General features: G+C 56.9%; 1 protein-coding gene across 8 annotated transcripts in view; it reads left to right on the top strand.

Moving 5' to 3' along the window:
• The window catches only part of UBE2F (ubiquitin conjugating enzyme E2 F (putative)), a 53,589-nt gene extending 37,060 nt beyond the window's left edge, over positions 1–16,529 (top strand). For 6 of the 8 annotated variants that reach the window (XM_017339599.3, XM_017339601.3, XM_008251998.4 and 3 more), the window contains 6 exons: positions 721–788; positions 5,874–5,944; positions 10,619–10,676; positions 12,366–12,398; positions 15,064–15,126; positions 16,273–16,529. In XM_017339599.3, coding sequence (XP_017195088.2) covers positions 721–788; positions 5,874–5,944; positions 10,619–10,676; positions 12,366–12,398; positions 15,064–15,126; positions 16,273–16,323 — 344 coding nt within the window. In that variant the 3' untranslated portion in view covers positions 16,324–16,529. The remainder of the gene's footprint in view (positions 1–720; positions 789–5,873; positions 5,945–10,618; positions 10,677–12,365; positions 12,399–15,063; positions 15,127–16,272) is intronic. The other 2 variants (XM_070069971.1, XM_070069968.1) reach the window with 1 other exon arrangement.
• The last annotated feature ends 347 nt before the right edge of the window (positions 16,530–16,876 follow it).

The raw sequence follows: 16,876 nt of genomic DNA, 5'->3' as shown, positions 1-16,876 counted from the left end.
GGAGGTGGTCTCCTGGTTCCCTGGTGTGTCCTGGGGGGTGGTTGTCTCCTGGTTCCCTGGTGTGTCCCGGGGGAGGTGGTCTCCTGGTTCCCTGGTGTGTCCCGGGGGAGGTGGTCTCCTGGTTCCCTGGTGTGTCCTGGGGGGTGGTGGTCTCCTGGTTCCCTGGTGTGTCCCGGGGGAGGTGGTCTGGTTCCCTGGTGTGTCCCGGGGGAGGTGGTCTCCTAGTTCCCTGTGTGTCCCAGCAGGTGGTGGTCTCCTGGTTCCCTGGTGTGTCCCGGGGGGAGGTGGTCTCCTGGTTCCCTGGTGTGTCCCGGGGGTGTTGGGAGTGACTTCCAGCGCCACTGCAGCAGCAGGCGACAGAAGTGACTCCAGCAAGGCCTGAGTTGCATTGGGAGGGGGATGCCGTGTGCCCTGCAGAGCAGCGTCTTGGTCCCCGCGTCCTGGAGGGAAGTGGGTGGTGGGGTGGGAAGGAGCCGGCCTTCCATCGGGATGCCCTTGCCCTCCCTTGAAGGGAGGAGGCAGGCGGCAGGCAGGGGGCGCTCTGGAGCCCACGTTGTCCGGGTCAGGGTGGGACTCCCTCTGGTGTGCCCAGGAACGCTGCAGCCCTGTTTGTAAACTGCTAACCTGTGTTTCTGCCATACCCTAACATAGTATTTGCTTTTTGTTTCTTTTTTTTTTTCATTTAAAGGATTTTTTTGTTTTGTTTTGTGTTTTTGATAGATGAGGGTTACTACCAGGGTGGAAAATTTCAGTTTGAAACTGAAGTTCCTGATGCATACAACATGGTGGTGAGTAGCCTGCGTCGGCGCCTGGTCACCTCCCTCTGTGGGTGGGGCTGCCTGTGACGGGCCTGCTGCTGTCTCAGAGCACCCACGGTCCCCGGCGTGCCCTCCACTGGCTGGGTGCTAACTCGCTGCTGTCTGAGTACGCCAGGCGTTCTGCCTGTGTAAGGCTGTAGATTTATGATTTAACGCCCAAATTCCAGAAGCCTGTTAAGTGTATATTTTAGAATTTCATAATAAACAGCATAGTGTTGTGTTCATCTTTCAGAGACCCTTGTAGTTAATAATCATAGCAAATACTGTCACATCCGTTCTGCCTGTGAGGAACTTAGAGAAGAGGTAGGGGGTGCCGTACAGTGATGTGGAGTGGCAAGCGGCCCAGATACTGACAAGTGATGGAGAACGAACGTGGGCGCCTCGACAGGGAGGAGACGGTCACTTGGGGGAGGTGACCGCAGCCAGTGCGGCTTCCCAGGAGAAGCTGAACGTGAGTCGTCCTGGTCCGGCGCAGGCTCCGGTGCCAGGACCGTGTGGCGCTGTAGGCTCGGGTGCAGAAGTGAGCGCCCGCGACCGTGGCGGCAGACGGGCTGACGACTGAAGATTAGGGCTTGGGGAAAATGGGGGACGGTGAGAAACTCGGACTGGGCTTCTGTCGGGCGTTGTTTGGCAGTGAGAAACCACGGAAGATTCTGAACGACCCCTGTGTGGGGGAGCAGGGCTGTGCCGGTGACTTGCGTGGCAGATCTGGTGTTTTCTCACCCACTCAGCCCAGCAGTGGCGAGGAGCAGTCTGACAGGGGGCAGTAAGACGTGGCGTCTCCTTATGTGGCGGCCACGGCGCTGTGCTGGCGCCGTCGAGCCCATCCTGAGATGCAGTCATGTGGCGGAGAAGAGCTGGTGACCCAAGATAACGACACTGGACGCTTGAGCAAAGACGAGAAAGCGGGTAGCTCAGTCTTCGTGCATGTGTCTGCAGCTGCTGCCGGGACTTGCCCAGAAGGCCCTGTGCTGCCCCGGGAGAGCGTGAGCGCGTGGGTTCCGTGCAGAGACGGCGTCGATGTTTAGGATTCCAGACTCCCCGCACAGGAAGTGGGGGTGTTATGTCAAAGGTTGGCCGGTCTGCTGAGGGAGGAGAGTCGCGTGAGCGACGGCCCCCAGACACGCCCCGGGACGCCGGGGACCCTCGCTGCGGTATGGAGGGCGTCGAGCAGCAGAGTTCTCAGGACAGGAAGAAGCGACACAGGAGCTCTTAGCACGGCAGGAAGGGCTGCGTGTGTGGACTTGTGTGGCTCGGCGTCTTCACTCGCTTCGTCTTGCTTCGTTTTTCTGCTCGCTCAGTGGCTGATCTCAATATCCGTATCCCATACCTGTCCCTCACCTCTTTCCTCCACAACGTACCTGACTGGCTCTGGCGCTGTGGCCGGCTGATTGCTGAAGCCAGCTCGTGCCCAGGGCTGCCCAGCTTGCAGACGTGTGTGTCCTGCTGTCCGTGTGTCCGTCGGCCCTGGGCGCCTTACTGAGCAGTGGCGGGGAGGGAAATGGTGAACACCAGGTGGCGGCCACTGAGCCTCGGGCTCCCTTCTCTGTGAAGCGGTGGCCGCCACACAGGCCGGTCATCTCAGTGTCCCCTCTCGTGGGACTTTCTACCTCAGCCCCTCTTCCCCCCGTTCCCGTGGACAAAGAACCACGTGGTCCCTGCAGCCCTCCTGTATTCTTGTGTTTGACGTTTAGCTTGGCTGCCGTGATCAGCAGTTTGTACTTGGTTTCTGTCTTCTTTGGAGACTGGTCAGATTTCCCCGGAGGTGAAGCTGTACGTGTCAGCCCACGAGTCCAGAGAGGGCAGTGGGCCTCGCTGTGGCCTGCAGCAGCGTCTCCAGGAGACTGCAGGACGTCACGCTCACTGAACACAAGCCGTCTGGCTTCCCTGTGGTCGTGACTTCGCGTCTAGAAGTCCCCGCAGCGGAGCCCTGTGAGAGTCCGGGGCTGTTTCCAGTGCGTGACTCTTGGTAGTGCAGGACAGAGAGGAGGAGTGAAACCGGCGTCTGCGCACACACAGGCTGCAGAGACCACGAGAGCAGGCGCTGAGGGTCCATGTTTCTCTCGTGAGGAGGCGCAGCCAGTGTCGGCCACGAGCCCGCGGCTTCACAAAGGCCCTCTGGACTCGCTGGCGTCCGAGCCAGCACCTTGCTGATGGGACTCCGGCACAGCACAAGGATTTCGTCAGCGCTGGCAGATCTTTTAGTTAATTTCTTTACAAGGCAGAGAGAGCGAGGTGCTCCCCTCCGCTGGTCCTCCCCCAGATGCCTTCAGTGGCTGGGACGTGGCTGGGCCAGGGCAGGGAGCCATAAACACAATGCAGGTGTCTCCTGTGTGTGGCAGCATCCCAGTCCCCTGAGCCGTCCCTGCTGCCTCCCAGGGTCTGCGTCGGCAGGAAGCAGTGCTCCAGTACAGGACGTGGGCCTGTGGACTGCTGGGCTGGACGCCTGCCCCGAAGCGTCTCATCAGTAACGGAGGTGCCCCCCCCCCAAGTGCACGCCCAAAAAACCTGTTTAGACATCTCAGTGTAGAAACTGGCTGAGCTGATGTGGTGACATTCAGTGAGCTGTAGCATGTCGGCCTGTGTCAGACTGTGGGGCTAGAGACGAGAAGTCGCCCAGCCACCGAAACCTCCAGCCAGCGTGGTGACGTAGTGACGGGACAGCGGAGGGGAGCCTGGGACACCGCCCTGGGCGCTGGCCTGGAGGACGCTGCGTCTCGGGTGCTCTTGAAATTTCATTTCCCGAGTAAGTGACGGTGGAGACATTCCCTGCTTCAGCTGTTTACAGTTTCATGAGCCACTGTTCTGTCCTTGGCCCATTTTTCCACCACAGTATTTATAGAGTTTCCCTTAAAAATTAATTAATTAGTTAACAAAAAAAGAAAATTTCCCTTGGTTTTCTTAGCCATGCTATAAACATTTTCCTCATTTTGGGATTGTCTTCTTTTGTTGTTGCTCTGTAAATGTTTGTTTTTTTTGTTTGTTTCACTACTGTAGTCAAATCATGTGTGTATGTGTGTATATGTGTGTGTATGTCTCTGTATGTGTGTGTATTGTGTATGTATGTGTATGTGGGTGTCTATATGTGTGTCTTTGTGTATGTGTGTGCATATATGTATATATGTATGTATGTGCGTAAATGTGTATATGTGTGTATGTGTTGTGTATGTATGTGTGTGCATATGTGTGTTGTGCATGTCTGTGTGTGTGCATGTATGTATATGTGTATGTATGGGTCTCTCCATGTATGTGTGTCTATGTATGTGTGTCTGTGTATGGATGTGTGTGCATGTATGTATATGTGTGTGTGTTTCATTTTGGAAAATGCTTAGAGCAAGGCTTCACGCCCCAAGCCAGCCATCTCTGCGTGTTCTTCCACATGGTGGCCTGTGTCCACTTTGTGGTATTGTGAAATCAGGAGTGTTGAAAAATCAAAACATGAAACTGTAAGAGTAGTAGAAAAAGGACAGGGAGTATTTGGATGGTAAAATGTTTCTAAGTATTATTTCAAAAAAAAGATTTCATTAAATTTCATAAAGTTAAAAAAAACTTCCACATCTCAGAAAACATCAGTGGGAGTGGCCATCTATGCCGGTGTTGGTGCCCAGTGTCCAGCCGTGGAAGTAGCTATTAGTGCTGGTATTGGTGCCCAGTGTCCAGCCGTGGGAGTGACCGCAGTGCCAGTGTTGGTGCCCAGTGTCCAGCAGTGGGAGTGACCACAGTGCCGGTGTTGGTGCCCAGTGTCCAGCCGTGGGAGTAACTGTAGTGCCAGTGTTGGTGCCCAGTGTCCAGCCGTGGGAGTAACTGTAGTGCCAGTGTTGGTGCCCAGCGTCCAGCCGTGGGAGTGGCCACAGTGCCGGTGCTGGTGCCCAGTGTCCAGCCGTGGGAGTGACCGCAGTGCTGGTGTTGGTGCCCAGTGTCCAGCTGTGGGAGTGACGCAGTGCCGGTGCTGGTGCCCAGTGTCCAGCCTTGGGAGTGGCCACAGTGCCGGTGTTGGTGCCCAGTGTCCAGCCGTGGGAGTGACCACAGTGCCGGTGTTGGTGCCCAGTGTCCAGCCGTGGGAGTGACGCAGTGCCGGTGCTGGTGCCCAGTGTCCAGCCGTGGGAGTGACCGCAATGCCGGTGTTGGTGCCCAGTGTCCAGCCGCGGGAGTGACCGCAGTGCCAGTGCTGGTGCCCAGTGTCCAGCTGTGGGAGTGACGCAGTGCTGGTGTTGGTGCCCAGTGTCCAGCCGTGGGAGTGGTCAGTGGTGGAATGACTGTTAGTTGTACAGAGAAGCCTTTTGAGAAAGTTGCAGAAATAAATAAGAAAAAATGTGGAGTATGTTCTCCTGCTTCTATAAAGAAATGAATATCCATAGAACCCAGGAAACAGGCTCAGAAAACGTGTATCAGGTGTCGAGAGAGACGGCTTCTGGGTGAGTTACAGGGGTGTTTACATACATAAAAGTCAATAAAAATGAAAGGGACATAAGCACAAATTTATAAAAACATAAGCTTTTCATATTTATTAATATACACAATGTATATTTCCTTTCATTTTTGTTGTCTCTTCCTAAATATGGATTACTTTTATAATAGACATTAAAAGGACTTCAACTTTGGACGAGCCAAGCATAGATAATGTCACATATTTGCCCGTGTGCTGGTGTTCACCCTCTCTCCATCCTGTAAGACAGTGTCTGACAGCAGCGTCCTCCGAGCATCCAGCCGAGGGTGGGAGCTCACAGCCGGCTTAGTGCACAGAGCCGCCTGCAGGCTGGAGTTTGGGGCCTGGAGGATGCGCTGGGGACGGGGCAGAGGCTGGGTCCAGGCACCGTCGACTGTAGGACCTGAGGTTGGGCTCGTGGGCGGACATTCCCAGTAAGAGGAGCAGTGGCGCTGTGGTGTGCACACACAAACTTGTGTGGCTGAGTAGCCGATGGGAGCAGTGTTCAGGGTGGAGCACGTGCCAGGTGAGTCACACACCACGAAACCGAGACCAGACGGGGCACGGGAAGGCTGTGGATTGGTGTGGCCCACAGACGCTGTTGTCATGACTCTCTCTATCTGTCGCAGCCTCCCCGAGTGAGATGCTTGACTAGGATGTGGCACCCTAACATCACAGAGACAGGGGAGATCTGTCTAAGGTGAGTGTCCCTGCGTGTGTGAGCGTGGGCGTTTCGGTGTGCTGGCTCCCCCGCGAGAACGCTGTGCGATGTGCCCAGCGCGAGGGAGGGTTTGGGCTGAGCTAAGCCGCCGTCGCCCTGCTGCTCCCTAAGCCTCCCTGTGCTGCCCCGGACGAAGAGCACCCTCTGCCGCCTGCGTGCCAGGGTCCTGCCGGTTCCCAGTCACCCACTGCCCACCGGGATGGACCTGCGGGCACTGTCCCCTTCTCCTTTCCTGGTTCAGTCAGCACCCGCTGCCCTCCAGCTGGCTGATTGTAGCGAAGAGGAGAGAACAAGACGAATGAACCCGTGAGGGCAGACATAGATGCCAGGCTCGTGCACACTGGGGCCATGCATGTGGAAGGCGTGATCTCCACCCGGCACGGTCTTGGTGTGTGGGAGCACTGTGGGGCGAGGCGGGTCCCTGGAGCCGGTGGCTGCTGCTCTACAGCCACTGGCGCAGAGGCCTGAGAGGATGCGTGGGTGTGTTTGCTAAGTAAGGAAATCGGCACGTGCTGTATGGCTTGGTCTCGCCCCTTCTCTCCGAAGGTGATGATGTTGGTTGCAGGCCTCCGTGGGACTGGGGCAGGTTGCTTCCCACTGCAGGTCCCGCGCTCAGACAAGCCTGGGAAGTAGGCGGATGTGCTCCCTTAGCACATTCTGTTCCTGTCACCCTGGGACACTGGGACCTCGGGCAGGTCTCAGGCTCGGACTCTGTGTGTTCTGTGTCTCGTCTCCTCTTGGAAACCCTGTTCTGTGTGTAGGAAACACACAAGCTGTGGCCACCCACACTGCAGAGTCACGTCGGGAGCCAGCGTTGGCACCACTTGTGATGCCAGTGTCCACGTCAGTGCCTGTTACAGGTGCTGCTGGTACCCATGTCAGTGCCTGTGGGAGCTGCTGGTGTCCATGTCAGTGCCTGTTAGAGCTGCTGCTGGTGTCCATGTCAGTGCCTGTTAGAGCTGCTGCTGGTACCCATGTCACTGCCTGTTAGAGCTGCTGGTACCCATGTCAGTGCCTGTTAGAGCTGCTGGTACCCATGTCAGTGCCTGTTAGAGCTGCTGGTGTCCATGTCACTGCCTGTTAGAGCTGCTGCTGGTACCCATGTCACTGCCTGTTAGAGCTGCTGCTGGTACCCATGTCACTGCCTGTTAGAGCTGCCGGTGTTCATGTCACTGCCTGTTAGAGCTGCTGGTGTCCATGTCAGAGTGCCTGTTGGAGCTGCTGGTACCCATGTCAGTGCCTGTTAGAGCTGCTGGTATCCACGTCAGTGCCTGTTAGAGCTGCTGGTGTCCATGTCAGTGCCTGTTGGAGCTGCTGCTGGTGTTCATGTCAGTGCCTGTTAGAGGTGCTGGTACCCATGTCAGTGCCTGTTGGAGCTGCTGGTGTCCACGTCAGTGCCTGTTGGAGCTGCTGGTGTCCACGTCAGTGCCTGTTGGAGCTGCTGGTGTCCACGTCACTGCCTGTTGGAGCTGCTGGTGTCCACGTCAGTGCCTGTTGGAGCTGCTGGTGTCCACGTCAGTGCCTGTTAGAGCTGCTGGTGTCCATGTCAGAGTGCCTGTTGGAGCTGCTGGTACCCATGTCAGTGCCTGTTAGAGCTGCTGGTACCCATGTCAGTGCCTGTTAGAGGTGCTGGTACCCATGTCACTGCCTGTTAGAGCTGCTGGTGTCCACGTCAGTGCCTGTTAGAGCTGCTGGTGTCCACGTCAGTGCCTGTTAGAGCTGCTGGTGTCCATGTCAGAGTGCCTGTTGGAGCTGCTGGTACCCATGTCAGTGCCTGTTAGAGCTGCTGGTACCCATGTCAGTGCCTGTTAGAGGTGCTGGTACCCATGTCACTGCCTGTTAGAGCTGCTGGTGTCCACGTCAGTGCCTGTTGGAGCTGCTGGTACCCATGTCAGTGCCTGTTGGAGCTGCTGGTGTCCATGTCAGTGCCTGTTAGAGCTGCTGCTGGTGTTCATGTCAGTGCCTGTTAGAGCTGCTGCTGGTACCCATGTCAGTGCCTGTTAGAGCTGCCGGTGTTCATGTCACTGCCTGTTAGAGCTGCTGGTGTCCACGTCACTGCCTGTTGGAGCTGCTGGTGTCCACGTCACTGCCTGTTGGAGCTGCTGGTGTCCATGTCAGTGCCTGTTGGAGCTGCTGGTACCCACGTCACTGCCTGTTAGAGCTGCTGGTGTCCACATCAGTGCCTGTTAGAGCTGCTGGTACCCATGTCAGTGCCTGTTGGAGCTGCTGGTGTCCATGTCACTGCCTGTTATAGCCTCCTGCTGGTACCCACATCAGTGCCTGTTGGAGCCTCCTGCTGGTGTCCATGTCTGCCTGTTGGAGCCTCCTGCTGGGTCCGTGTCTGCCTGTTGGAGCCTCCTGCTGGGTCCACGTCTGCCTGTTGGAGCCTCCTGCTGGTCAGCCCTGAACTGATGTACCTGGAAAGGCAGCAGAGGATGGCTCAGGTGTCCCCCTCGTGGGAGACCGGGATGCGGTTTCTGGTTCTTGACTTTGGCCTGGCCCAGACTGGGCTATTGTAGCCATTTAGGAAGTGAACCAATAGACAGAATCTATCTCTGTCTCCGTCTTTCCCTCTCTATCACTCTGCCTTTCAAAAAAATAAGCAAATCTTAACATGTCTAAGTCTTACTAATACATTTTACAATGTATTAGTGTCCATCTGTGTGTTTTATTTATGCTGCTGCTGTCACATCACCCTCATTTTTCAAAGTCAAAATGTTTCATGCAGGTAATCTTCTGAAACTTTTTTATCTGAGAGATATAGAGCTCCCATTTGCTGGTGCGCTAGTCAGAGGTCCTGCGGGGGGGGGGGGGGGTCCAGGCTGGGCTGCACTGGGGACTGAGAACTCGATCCAGGGCTCCCACAGAGCTGGCAGGGGCCCAGCCACCTGTGCCATCACCTGCTGCCTCCTGGGGTCTGCGTTAGCGGGAAGCAGAGCTGGGAGCAGAGCTGGGAACTAAACCCTCGCACTCAGTGTGGGATATGGGCCCACCGGCAGCGCTGGCTAAATACCTGCCCCCTGTTTAGAGGGCACCCTCAGTGCTGATGTCAGAACACCCCATCTTCACTTGCAGGCTGTGACCAGCACCCTCGAGCCCTGCCCAGTGCTGCCCAGTGCTGCCCAGTGCTGCCCCGGGCCACTCACCTCCCTCTGCTTCCTTCCCCTGCCTCAGGCGGAAGTAGGCCTAGAGTGGGAATTCCTCGTGTCACCTTGCTGTCTTTGCAGTCAGGCTATTAGCGAGGTGTGGCAAGAATTAGCACAGTAGCTGGAAAATGTCGGGCTAGGTCCTCTTAAAAGTAAAAACACACGCACTGACTTGGAGGAGAAAGGATCAATGAAGTGCGTATCCTTGGTCTATAAATAGTACGTAGCAGCTGTCATGGAGAAGATGGACACTTCCTTTGGAAAAGTGAGCGTCAGCTCCAAGTGATTGATAAAGGGGGAATCTGGGCCGGCGCCGCGGCTCACGTGGCTAGTCCTCCGCCTGCGGCGCCGGCACCCCGGATTCTAGTCCTGGTAGGGGTGCCGGTTCTGTCCCGGTTGCTCCTCTTCCAGTCCAGCTCTCTGCTGTGGCCCGGGAGTGCAGTGGAGGATGGCCCAGGTGCTTGGGCCCTGCACCCCATGGGAGACCAGGAGAAGCACCTGGATCCTGGCTTCAGATCAGTACAGCGCACTGGCCATAGCAGCCATTTGGGGGGTGAACCAATGGAAGGAGGACTTTTCTCTCTGTCTCCTCTCACTGTCTAGCTCTGCCTGTCCAAAAAAAAGAAAGAAAAGAAAAGGTTTGTCACAGTTAACAAATACGATGGCCACTAAAACCCAATACTCACTTAATCATTTATGAGTAGTATAATGTGCACTTACAGTTGACAGAACAGTAACAAGAGTGATTCGGGCACCAGCCTAAGACGTAGGCCCTCACCACATCCCTGAAGCCGGATGCGCTGCCCTGAGTGTGGTCCTCCCCTCGAGGGGGGTGGCTGTCCGGAATTCCGCACTAATCAGCTTTTCTCCTGACGTTGAGTTTTTAAAAACTGTCACCTGCTAGGACTTCACATTGGTGTCATCCTCGTCAAGTCCCAGGTTCTGGGTCAGCTGCCCAGGCTTGAAGGACATGTGGCTCTCCGGGGCTGTGCCCCGGGCACGCCTCCCCTGCCAGACAGGAAATGGGGGCGCCTCCCCCATGGGTGGTTGTGGGCGTTAGTGACAGACGGGATTGTGCCCGCACACACATGGTGAGCACTAGGCCTCAGTTCCCGCATCACGTTGGCTGCAGTTGTCGTTTCCCGCATGTTTGATTGACAGAAGCTCCGTGTGTTGTTTGAAGCGTGTTCCCCCGCATAAAGCTTCCATGTGCAGGACGGTAACGGTCATCACTGAGTGTGTGTGCAAGCTTGGGGTGGAGGAGGCCTTGCCACTCAGCGAGCCAGGGAGGGACAGAGAAGGTGGCTCCCCTGTAGGTCACGGGGAAGGCGACACACACCATGAGCTGTGGTCTCCTGTAGGTCACGGGGAAGGCGACACACACACCGTGAGCTGTGGTCTCCTGTAGGTCACGGGGAGGGCGACACACACACACCGTGAGCACTTGTCGGCAGCTGTGGCCTACAGTGCACCTGTGATGCTGACAGCGCGTTTGTGTCTGTTGCAGTTTACTGAGAGAACATTCGATTGATGGCACGGGCTGGGCTCCCACGAGGACATTAAAGGTAGGGTCAGCCCCTGTGGGTTCTAAGTCTTCCCCTCAGGCCTCTCCCTTGAGCACCTGCCCCACGTAAGAACGGCACAAGGCCTTGCCTGTGCAATTCGCATGGGTGGCCCAGGGCTCCCTGCTCCCTCCGGTCCCCACCACTCACTTCCTAGTGCTGCTGGGCCAAGCTGAGACCCTATCCGTTGTGGCTGGGTAAGTGTCCTTGTCCGTCATCACCAGGCACCTGTCCAGAACCACAGACGGGCCCAGACTGTAGGATTCAGAGCTGCATCTTCAGCCAACACGGAAGCCTCCTGGTCTTTGTTCAACAGTGATGTCTTGAACCCTTCTGGCCAGCAGGCATTGGAGAGAGAGCTGCACACTGGCATGCAGCCACGCTGGGCCCGCAAGGACGGTCAGGTGTTGAGTATCCGTCACAAGGAGCCATGCTGGGGCAGCACAGGAAGAGACTTCATACAGTGTGACCGCGGTCCTCCTGAGCCGTGGTCTGTGCCCATGGGCCTCGGGCCTGGCCTGCTCCCCAGCATCTCCCCCGTCCTTCCACTCGGGAGCCACCTCCCTGCAGCCCCACTCACACAGCTGCCACTTCCCCTCTGGAGCCTCTGCCCCCTGGTGGCTGCTCCGTGGGGACGCGTCTCATGGACGTGCATCACCAGGCACTCATCTTCACCCCAGCTCTGGCCTGGGCTCGGCTCACACCAGGGTTAGGGGGGTGGGGGGTGGGTGGGTGGATGGGTATAGATGGACGGATAGATGGATGATGGATGGATGGGTGGGTGGATGGGTGGATGGACGGACGGATGGACGGATGGATGGGTGGGGGGTGGATGGATGGGTGGGTGGACGGATGGATGGGTGGGTGGATGGACGGACGGATGGACGGATGGATGGGTGGGGGGTGGATGGATGGGTGGGTGGACGGATGGATGGGTGGGGGGTGGATGGATGGGTGGGTGGACGGATGGATGGGTGGGTGGATGGACGGATGGATGGACGGATGGACGGATGGATGGGTGGGTGGACGGATGGATGGGTGGGGGGTGGATGGATGGGTGGGTGGACGGATGGATGGGTGGGTGGATGGACGGATGGATGGATGGGTGGGTGGATGGAAGCAGAGGGGTGAGTAGAATTGCCAACTGGCAGAGAGCGTGGAATGATATGAGAACCAGCCCTGTAGGGAGAGTCTTGGGTGGATGCGGAGTTGGGGGGAAGACTCTGAGTCGCAGCTGCTGGGTCAGTGTGGTCAGAACGCTGGTTCTGGAGTTCATCTCTTGAAAATCTGGTGCTTCACTCTTGAGTAACTACAGCAGCACTACATAAAGCCTCAGTGGAGCCGTGGTGATGAGCGTACTTGCAGGTGTTAAAGACCGTGAGTGGGCGCTCCGGGGTGCTGCACAGGTGACAGGTGGAGCGCTGTGCCCTCGCTGGCCTGTGCGGCGAGTGGCCCTGGCGTGGACTGGGGGCAGCTGGTCTCCTCAGTCCTACGCGCACGCCTGTCACTGCTCCTCGCTCGCATTCCCAAGCCTGTGATTGCACTAAGCAGCGTCCCCGCTTCCTGTCTAGAGAAACAACGTGTGCTGCAGACAGGTGTCGACATCCAGCTCGATGCCTCTCTTGGTCGTGGGTTCACAAGGCTCCGTGTGGACGGGAGCCTGAGGTGTTTCTGTTTTCTTTCTCATTTCAGGATGTTGTCTGGGGATTAAACTCTTTATTTACTGTAAGTATATTGACCAGACTCCCAGGTGTCCTTTGCGTCTTGGCTGCAGGTTTAAGCATCACCTTAAGCGGAGTTTAGAAACAGAGCACACAGTTCCCCTCTTGGCTGTCACTGTTTACGAGCCAGCAGTAGGGCGGGGGCCCAGGGGCTGAGGGCCTCGGAGCAGCATGTGGGGAGGGGTTGGGAGTGCGGGGCAGAGCCGGTGGAGTGGCTGCCTGCCCCTCCGGGAAAGGCGGTTCCACTGCGTTAGCCTCTTCAGTGAGTAGCCAGTGGCCTGGCCTGTGCCCCGTTCCTGTGTCTCACCAGCCAGCCTAGTTGGTGGCACTGGTTGTTCCCAGATGTCCTGGTCTGGCTGGGTGATTATGTGACCATCCAGCCTCAAGGCTTTCCGCAAACCCAGAACCTTGGCGTTGCCGGCCATGAGCCCAGCGTCTGCCGGCGCGGCTGCCGGTTGCCCTTCCAGGACACAGCGCTTCTCAGGCAGGGGCTCCAGGGCAAGAAGCCCGCGCGACCCCACGACAGCGGTTCCTTGGGTTTCTTCACACTGTTATTTGCTCTTTGAGTCTTCACGCTGTCGTTCATAATAGAGCTTTTAAAAAGTTTTAGGGCCCTGCCTGGGAGGCAAAAAAGTTTTTGCCACTTTGGTAAAACCTAAGGTCCTTCCATGAAACTGAGCCCGTCTTGAACGGGCCAGCACCTTACAGGGCGACCAGGCCGTTTCAGGGCGGCCGCCTTGGCCGGGGCTGTGGGTTGCTGGGTGCACCCCAGCAGATGTGCCTGCACGACTGGGTGGGTTGGCTCCGCCTCAGCGGGTGTCTGAAGGCACAGTGTTGCTATTGTCTTCAGCAAAGTAAAAACAACAAAGCCCCAGACTAAGCTGCCAGCCCCTCTCTGCTCTCGCCTTCTCATCGGGCGTCACTGAGTACACGCTCGCACGCCTGGGTGAGTCAGGGTCTCCGGACTCTGAAGGCTCGCGCCGATGGAGTCTTCTGGACGGTTCTCTGCTGGTCACGTCATCTTACTGTGGCTCCATTTTGGCTTTTCATTGGAGTGAGCGAAGTTCTACTTAAACTCTGTCATGCTGGGCAGGAGCTAACACAGACCCCAACAGGGCCGCTGCGTCGCCGTCCTCTGCCACTCACCGGGTCCTCTCTGCCCCAGGGCCCTCAGCCAGGAAAAGGTTTTGACTGGCAGCTTGGTCCTCGGGAGTTCATGGAAGTAGACATTGGCTCCCTGGAGCACCTCCTGGAGGAAGCGGGTGCAGCCCCCGTGCTCCCCATCCGCGCGTGGCTGAGCCTCCCCAGTTCTGCGGTGCAGGCTTGTGGTGGTTATCCCAGCACTCGCTCCATCTCAGGCCACACACGGTGGAAAGGGTGACCCCAAAGCAGTCTCCCACGCTGGCTGTCTCCCGTGGTCCTTCACGTTCTTGCCTGTTTCTCGGCTCTCTGGGAAGCCTCGAGTGTGAGCGAGCCTAGGGATCTGCAGTTTGCTGTACTTACGATGCATTATTGGTCATGGCTGCATTTATTTCCAAATCAGGAGTACACTCCTCAGGTATGCCCTAATGCCTGAAGAGAAATACAGCTGTCTGTGTAATGATCCGTCAAAGGGGAAGCTTTGGAAGCTGTGGCTCCTCCTAACAGCTCTCGCTGAAGAGGAATGCACAGTCCTGGAGAGCGGCGTGGTCAGGCCAGGGCTTGTCAGGTGGAGAGTCTGCCCCTCCCGGGCCAGCGTGCATGGTTGTCTCTGCTGGGCTGATCAGGGAGCTCATGAGGTGGCCACAGGACACAGCAAGCCCAGGGAAGGTCAGCAGCCACGACTCCTGGAGGCAAAGCCATCAATAAGCTAGAAGAAAATGAAATTTTATAAAAAAGAACAGGATTTTTAATTTGGAAATGCTCATAAAGAGAATGGTTGTTCTCCAGTGACCAAAAATAGCATTATTTTGGTAGGTATTTGACACCATTTTTTTAAGTTTTTTTTATTTATTTACTTGAGAGGCAGAGTTACAGACAGACAGGCAGTCAGAGAGAAAGGTCTTTCATCCATTGGTTCATTCCCTAAATGGCTGCAGCGGCCGGAGCTGGGCCCATCTGAAGCCAGGAGCCAGGAGTTTCTGCTTGGGCCGTCCCAAGGCTATAAGCAGAGAGCTGGATTGGAAGAAGAGCACTTGGGGTACGAACTGTTGCCCATATGCGATGCTGGAGCCACAGGCAGAGGCCCTACTGTGCGATACCACCGGCCCCTGGCACCAATTAAGATGTTGCTTGGGACACCCGCATCCTATGGGAATGCCTGGGTTCAAGTCCCAGCAGCTCTCAATTGCAGCGCCTGCTTACATGTGGGAGGTTGGGTTGAGTTCCTGGCCCCTGGATTCAGCATGGCCCAACCTGGCTGTTGCAGGCATTTTGGAGAATGAACCAGCAGATGGAGGTCGCTGTCTCTCTGCCTTTCAAATAAAAAATAAATAAATGAAAATCAGAAATAAATGTGGTTGCTGTTTCTTCTCTTTTAACCAAACTTTAAACAATTCTGTGCAAACATATCCCTGACTTTTTCAGTCAGCATTCTGGGGAGAGCGCCAAAGAGCCCGCGTTCGGGGGGGGGGGGGGCACTGAGTGCAGAGAGCCAGACCCCCCCGCTCACCCGCGGTTTCTCTCTTCAGGACCTTCTGAACTTTGACGATCCGCTGAATATCGAAGCAGCAGAGCATCATCTGCGGGACAAGGTGAGCCGGGCGAGCCCAGGCCGACAGTGGCTGTGCCGGGTTGGAGGAATGTGGGCGCAGGCCCGGGACCTGAAGCGATTCATGAATACCGTGTTGGGGTAAATGTGTGTGCCCTTAGGGAAGTGTTTCACCCAAGGTCAGAGAAGAGGCTCTTCCTAGCTGAGACTTTCAGGTAGAATTCAGTATGAGGATTTAGGACAGGTAATGATTCCTTGACCTTGTTCAGAGCCCATGCACTCAGGAGAAGGAGTAGCACTCACCCAGCCCCTGCCCTGCCCTGCCCCTCCCAGCAGGCCCTCCTCTCTCCACATGCCTCTGCTCCTGCAGGCTGCCCCTGTGGGGACGGGCGGGTGGCTGGGCCCGGGCCTCAGAGCTTTGCTGAAGGAGGGAAGTGTGCCCGCTGAGGACTGAGGCCCTGGGCCTGTTTCCTGCGTGGCCTGGATGGGGCCAGAGCAGTGTGCTGCTGCGGGGACGTCGGGGACCTGACGGCTGCGCTCTAGGAGCAGGAGGGCTCGGTGCTCAGTCCCACAGAACACGGCTCCTAACCTCGGGGAGAAGGGACCCAGGGCAGATGCGGGGCAGTGCCCAGCTCTGAGAGGCCTTTCCCGCCCACTGTGGCCTGGGTGGTTCCTAGGTCCACACGGCCTCTTGTCATCGGAGGCTTCCTGATGGCTAGGAATGGGGCCTGTAGCATGCCACCACCTCTGCTCAGTGTGGCTGCCTTGGGGGTTGGGGGGCTGCACCTGGGCCAGGAGGGGTGGGCACATTCTACGTGTGCAGCAAGGTCCAGGGTGGTTCTGGGAAGAGATCCAGGGAGCAGCCTCTTCCCAAGAGCAGCTGTGGCTCAGACCTGGTGTGCAGGAGCGTCCTGGCTGTAACCCTGCCCACACTCTGGCCTTCCCTCCCCTACCTGCAGAGAGGGGGCGGTGGGGGTGCTCTCCTAGGCCCCCTCCTGTGTGCCCCCCACCCCCAGCACAGTCTCCCACACAGGAGGCAGCAGCGTCATGGGGAAGCGTGCTGACTCAGCCAGGTCTCTGGTCACTCTGCTGCCTGGTGGCAGAGGCCAGGCCTGTACATGGGCCTCTGCTTTGGTGGCTCTGGGCCGTCCCTGAAGCTTCACTTCACCCGCTCACTCTCCCTGCACAGGAGGACTTCCGGAATAAAGTGGACGACTACATCAAGCGCTACGCCAGATGATGAAGGGCCGCTTGCTACAGCCGTGCAGTTTGATTCTGACGTAAAGCCGCCAGCCGCCCCTCCCCCGTCCTCACACTCCCTCTCAGGCCCCCTGGACTGCCCCCGTCCTGTGGCTATGTGGTCCTGAGAAGACCATCTTCATGACTGCCCATTGTAGATGGAGAATCCAACATAAATACAGCAAGAAATGTGTTTGGGCTTCTAAAGGGTTGTCTGCTTGCCTTGCCAGGTTTACTTTGCTGACACTGCACTGTGTGGGCTGTCGGTGAAGTGAGAAGTGGTCCCGAACTCAAAGCTGAGGCTAGAGCTTGCTTACCCTCTCCCCAGAGTGGGCTTCCTGCACGAGGGATGTAACGATGCTAGCGGTGCGGGCAGCTAACTGCAGATGGGCAGTGAGGACCCGCCACAGACTGTGACTGGATCACACCCTCTTGGCGTCTTCCTCGGATGCTGGCCCCCCAGAGCACAGCCCCTCCCTGTAGCTCTTTCTGAAATGCGTATTTTATTTAATGTAAGTATATTTTGGAACAGATTTGTAATTTGTACAATTCAA

Source organism: Oryctolagus cuniculus, chromosome 3, assembly GCF_964237555.1.
Source record: "Oryctolagus cuniculus chromosome 3, mOryCun1.1, whole genome shotgun sequence".
Lineage (NCBI taxonomy): Eukaryota > Metazoa > Chordata > Mammalia > Lagomorpha > Leporidae > Oryctolagus > Oryctolagus cuniculus.
This window is presented reverse-complemented; position numbering and strand designations above follow the sequence as displayed.